We start from the raw sequence: 5,660 nt of genomic DNA on the forward strand, positions 1-5,660 counted from the left end.
CAGCCCCACCCCCAGCCAGCCGCGCCTGGAGCCCCTAGACCTGGCTCCGGGACTCTGGCTTCCCGCGGCGCGACCCTAGGCCACGTCCCCGATTTGGGGGGCAGGTTGGGGGGATGGTGGCAGCGGCCCACGTGAGCAGTGGCGGGAGCCGTGGGTGCTCACCTTCCCGTCTTCTCCTGGGAAGGCACCCCAGAAAGTTGCCATTTAAGAAGGGGAGGTTGGAAGTCATGCTTCACCTCCTGCCGTGTGTTGCCACGAAGGTGTGAGGATCCCTTGCCTCTTACGTGCTATCAGACGTCCTCCTTAGTGAGTCTTGGCCTGGACGACCTCGGTACCATTGGTGCAAAACCAGACAACGCATCTCCTAGGTTCCTAGTTTGCCTTAAGTTTCTCACCCATCGGGTCCCTTCTCACCTTTTGCACCCCACCCAGCTCATCGTGGCATATGTTGTTTTAATTCCTAGAGCTCTGGACAGGCTGTTTTTCATGTTGGTGGATCCTTTAAACACCTTCTCTTGGCTTGTTTTTCTCTAGCCACACCCTTCTTCCAGAATCCTTCGATAAATGCCTTGGAAAATTTTATATATATATTTGGGTTGGAGTCTCACTCTATCACCCAGGCTGGTGTGCAATGGCACACTCACAGCCACCGCAGCCTCAACCTGCTGGGTTCAGGTGATCCTTCCGCCTCAGCCTTCCAAATAGCTGGAACTACAGGCATGCGCCACCATGCCCAACTAATTTTTGATTTATTGTAGAGATGAGGTCTCACTCACCAAGTTGCACAGGTGGGTCTGGAAACCCGTGAGCTCAGGCAGTCCTCTCACCTCGGCCTCCCAAAGTGCTGGGATTATAGGTGTCAGCCACTGTGTCCGGCCTGGAAAATAATTTAAATATTGTTGTTCTACCATGGTGACCCTTATTTCTCAGGGAGCACTAAGATGGCTTTCTAGGATCGGTCTAATCAGATAAATACTTCTTTTCTTTCTTAGGTTTTGAAACATGAATCCTTCCCTCATCCTGGCTGCCTTTTGCTTGGGAATGGCTTCAGCTGCTCCCACACTTGATGACAGCGTAGATTCACAATGGAACCAGTGGAAGGCGAAACACAGGAAATTATATGGAATGGTTGGTGAATCTGAAACCATCCAGAGTCTCCCCAGAGAACATGGCCCTTGCTTTTGGGGGATTATAGCCAGAGAGTAGTTCTAGAATACAGCTCTTACTAATAAAGTAAGGCAATAACCGCATGGCACCAATCATGAGCTCAATAGGGGCAAACATCCCTGTGGTGTCTCAGCTTGGAAAACAGCTTCCCGAAGTATCAACCTTCACTTCCGTGGTTTTTCTTTCATCTCTGTCGGCAGATCTACCTGATGAGTGAGGGTTGGGTTATCAGTTGAAATAAAGACCATCAATGACATGTTTGCCTCTAGAATGAAGAAGGATGGCGGAGAGCAGTGTGGGAGAAGAATGTGAAACGGATCGAACAGCACAATCGGGAATACAGGGAAGGGAAGCATGGCTTCACGATGGCCATGAACGCCTTTGGGGACATGGTGAGTGTGGTGTGGACGGCTGAACTCTGTGCTTCCTTTCCTCAGCTCATTACCAAAATAATCTCCTGCTTTCCAATGTTGTATTTACTTTTCCTTGAAGACCAATGAAGAATACAAGCAGAAGATGAATAGCTATCTACACCAGAAGCACAGGAAGGGGAAAGCGTTCCTGGAGCCTTTGTTTCTTGAGGTACCCAGATCTGTGGATTGGAGAGAGAAAGGCTACGTGACTCCTGTGAAGTATCAGGTAAGGCAGTGTCAGATTCAGATCTCCCATCTAACTCTACAGGAAGCCAAGAAGCAATCTGTGCTTTGGGTGCTCTGGTAGACTGACATGCGGTTCACTGTTCTCTGAAAAGCATTCAGATATATGAGCTATTGTCAAAGTCTTGCTATCTATTTTGTAGACAAAAGCTTTTTGATTCTCTTTTCAGGGTGAATGTGGTTCGTGTTGGGCTTTTAGTGCAACTGGTGCTCTGGAAGGACAGATGTTCCGGAAAACTGGTAAACTTATCTCACTGAGTGAGCAGAACCTAGTGGACTGTTCTCAGGCTCAAGGCAATGAGGGCTGCAATGGTGGCCTGATGGATAATGCCTTCCAGTATATAAAAGAGAACGGAGGCCTGGACTCTGAGGCATCCTATCCATACACAGGAAAGGTAAGTGGAGCTCCTTATGTTGTCATTCTAGCTCTGCTTTTGGAATCATTTTGGATCATTTTCAGAGATAACACACCTTTTCAGAATTCACATCCAACTATTTGGCAGGCTGAGGAGAGAAAAGCAGCATTTTTTTTTTTTTTTTTTTGAGTTGGAGTCTTACTCTGTCACCCAGGCAGGAATGCAGTGGCATGCTGCTTATGGCTACCACAGCCTTGACCTGCTGGCCTCAGGTGGTCCTTCCGCCTCAGCCTTCCAGGTGGCTGGAACCACAGTCATGCACCATTACACCCAGCTCATCTTTTTTGATTTACTGTAGAGACGAGGTCTTGCCAAGTTCCCCAGGCTGGTCTCAAACCCGTGGGCTCAGGCAGTCCACTCGCCTCGGCCTCCCAAAGTGCTGAGATCACAGGCTGAGCCACCGTAATTCCAGTTTCAAATCAACTAATAGCATTCATTTCCTGGGATGATTTATAACAGTGCTGACTTGAAAATTCTAGGCTGCCAACTGTTGAGTGTTGTGGCTCTCACTCATGTTGCCCGGGAGAAAGATGGTAGTAATCAAGTCTGTTTTCCCTTTCCCTTCAAAAGGATGAACCCTGTAAGTACAAGCCTGAGTATTCTGTTGCTAATGACACTGGCTTCGTGGATATCCCTGTTGGAGAGAAGGCCCTGATGAGGGCAGTGGCGTTTTGGGGGCCCATCTCTGTTGCTATCGATGCAGGCCATGAGTCCTTCCAGTTCTATAAAGGAGGTAAGCATTTTTCATTGTAGAAATTGATGCAGAAAATGAGTAAACTACCAGGGCATGCCAGCATGATGGACTTTTGGAATGTAGCATTCAGTGTAGACATTTGGATACATGGATTTCACATAGCTGTTCCTCCTGCACATGCAATATTCGACCTTGATATTTCCATGTGACATGATGTTGAGCACATTCCTGTGAATATAGTACCTTATAACTTTTTATAAATAAACATTTCATATATTGCATCGCATAATTTACTTGAATATTCTCTAATTGCTGGCTCTTTATAATTTCTTAAAAAATCCTTCTGTAATTAATTCTGAAAGGAGAGCCTTGATTCAAAGATTTTGGTGTTCTATGGTATTTTTTTAAGCTGACATCCTGGAGTAGAATTCGAAGCTTATGAAGACTAGGCTTTTCTGCCTGTAGGCTAGTTTTGTGGGGTTTTTTAAATGAAAGATTTATGCTCATTTGTATTTCTGCTAGTTTTAAATGAAACCCTAAATCCCTGGGCTTGATAACAATAGACTTTATTGTTAAGTCCTATCTGGAATGTGTGTCATTTCCTGAATGACGAGATGCCTCCCTTACTGTGGGTGACAGGGCGGGTTACTGTCAGGTGTCCCCAGAGCTTCTCACCCCAGCATGACTTTTACTCTCCCAGGTATTTATTTTGAGCCAGACTGCAGCAGTGAAAGTTTGGATCACGGTGTTCTGGTAGTTGGCTACGACTATGAAGGAACAGATTCAGATAACAGTAAATACTGGATTGTGAAGAACAGGTATAAATTGCTTAAAATGCTTACATTTGAAATCCAAAAGGGAATTCTTGCCTGCAATTAGTATCTGGATACATTTTCACATACCCCCTTAAGTACACTTCTGAAATCCTAAAAGTCTTTATCCCCCAAGTAAAAACACAGGTTATTAATGTTTGATTATTACATTAAGATACTCTCACAAGAAGGCTGGAGGATAAATGTGGCATTTGTACCATTGCATTTCTAAATTCTGAAAATGTTCTTAATTCTAAATCATTTTTGACTGGAAAGATATCCTGTCCTTTTTTCTGTCTCTGAGTTTTCAATTCTATGAAAGGCCACAGTTTGGGGTCTGGGATGGAAGTTATGTACAGGTTTAGGCTCAAGAATGTATAGGCTGGACTCGGTGACTCATGCCTGTAATCCTAGCACTTTGGGAGGCAGAGGCAAGAGGATTGCTTTAGCCCCAGAGTTTGAGACCAGTCTGGGCAACTTGGCAAGACCTCATCTCTACAGTAAATCAAAACATTAGCCGGGCTTGGTGGTGTGTACCTGTGGTTCTAGCTACCTGGAAGGCTGAGATGGAAGGATCACATGAGCCCAGCACATTGAGGTTGCAGTATCTGTGAGCATTCCACTACACTCCAACCTGGGTGACAGAGTGAGACTCTGACTCAAAAAAAAAAATTAAAAATGATACAGGATGAACAAGATCAATTGCTTCTCCTGATCCTTTCTGTTAAGTCTGTAAACTTGAGTACACTGTGTAAGTTGGGTGTTCCTGTTAGTAACCCAATATGCTTTATTCTTTTTTTTTTTTTTTGAGTTGGAGTCTCACTCTGTTGCCCAGGCTAGGTGCAGTGGCACACTCTTAGCCACCATGGCCTTGACCTGTTGGGCTCAGACAATCCTTCTGGCTCAGCCTGCCAAGTAGCCAGAACTACAGGTGCACGCCACCGTGCCTGGTTAATTTTTCTTGATTTATTGTAGAGACAAGGTCTCGCCAAACTGCCCAGGGTGGGCTTGAACCCCTGGACTCAGGCAATCCTCTCACCTCTGCCTCCCAAAGTGCTGGAATTACAGGCATGAACCACTGTGCCCAGCTTGCTTTTTATTCCTAAGGGGAAAAATAATGGAAAACCTGCTCTCCTTTCAGCTGGGGTACAGGCTGGGGCATGGATGGCTACGTAAAGATGGCCAGAGACCGGAATAACAACTGTGGAATCGCCTCAGCAGCCAGCTACCCCGTTGTGTGAGCTGATGAACAGAGCTGAGGAAGGACTCGACTGGGGGATGGCGCATCCAGGGGAGGAATTTATCTGAAATCTCGCCGGTGTCTACTGTGTGGGATACACACTTGAATCATTGATGATCCAAGAGTGATTTAAATTCTGTGATATTTGTACACTGGTAAAATGTTACCTTTATTTTAATTACTCCTATAAACAGCTTTATATTGTTTCACTGAATGACTTTAGATTTTTATTTTAGAAGGTTATGTAAAGTTTTACCTGTTTAAATAAACTTAGTTTCCAATGTGCCGTTGACGCTTCTGTCTGTTTTTGATGCATGGGCGTGTTGCACATCAGGCGCGTAATTAGGCTGTCAGACATAACTGCTGTGCCCAGGGTTCACTAGGCGTAAGAGGGGATGGCCTCTGGCTCTTCTAGTCACAAATATGCGGATCTCGTGTCAGCTGCTCTGACTGTTCTTGACCCAATCCTTGGTCAGGTGGTCAGGGAGAGCTTCCAGGAATAAAGGAAAGCAGACATCAGCCAGTCAGTAAGGGAGGATGAAGAGGTGAGCTCTTAGCGGAGGAGGTGAGCACTTAGCAGAGAATGACCAGTGTGTCAACTCCCCTGAGACCTGACTCTGCGGTTAGAGCCCATGTAGAAGAGACTGGATCCAGATGCGGGGGAGGAAGCTGGCA

The 5,660-nt window shown here is 45.9% G+C and overlaps 1 protein-coding gene across 2 annotated transcripts in view; it reads left to right on the forward strand.

Moving 5' to 3' along the window:
• The window catches only part of LOC103260944 (cathepsin L1-like), an 83,430-nt gene extending 78,159 nt beyond the window's left edge, over positions 1-5,271 (forward strand). The window contains exons 2-8 of one of the 2 annotated variants that reach the window (XM_008058586.1): positions 993-1,128; positions 1,437-1,559; positions 1,660-1,806; positions 1,994-2,218; positions 2,810-2,972; positions 3,634-3,751; positions 4,887-5,271. In XM_008058586.1, coding sequence (XP_008056777.1) covers positions 1,003-1,128; positions 1,437-1,559; positions 1,660-1,806; positions 1,994-2,218; positions 2,810-2,972; positions 3,634-3,751; positions 4,887-4,986 — 1,002 coding nt within the window. In that variant the 5' untranslated portion in view covers positions 993-1,002 and the 3' untranslated portion in view covers positions 4,987-5,271. The remainder of the gene's footprint in view (positions 1-992; positions 1,129-1,436; positions 1,560-1,659; positions 1,807-1,993; positions 2,219-2,809; positions 2,973-3,633; positions 3,752-4,886) is intronic. The other variant, XM_021712619.1, reaches the window with a different exon arrangement.
• Positions 5,272-5,660: the final 389 nt, after the last annotated feature.

The sequence above is a fragment of the Carlito syrichta genome, unplaced genomic scaffold (assembly GCF_000164805.1).
Source record: "Carlito syrichta isolate Samal-C Ts95f unplaced genomic scaffold, Tarsius_syrichta-2.0.1 Scaffold303478, whole genome shotgun sequence".
NCBI lineage: Eukaryota > Metazoa > Chordata > Mammalia > Primates > Tarsiidae > Carlito > Carlito syrichta.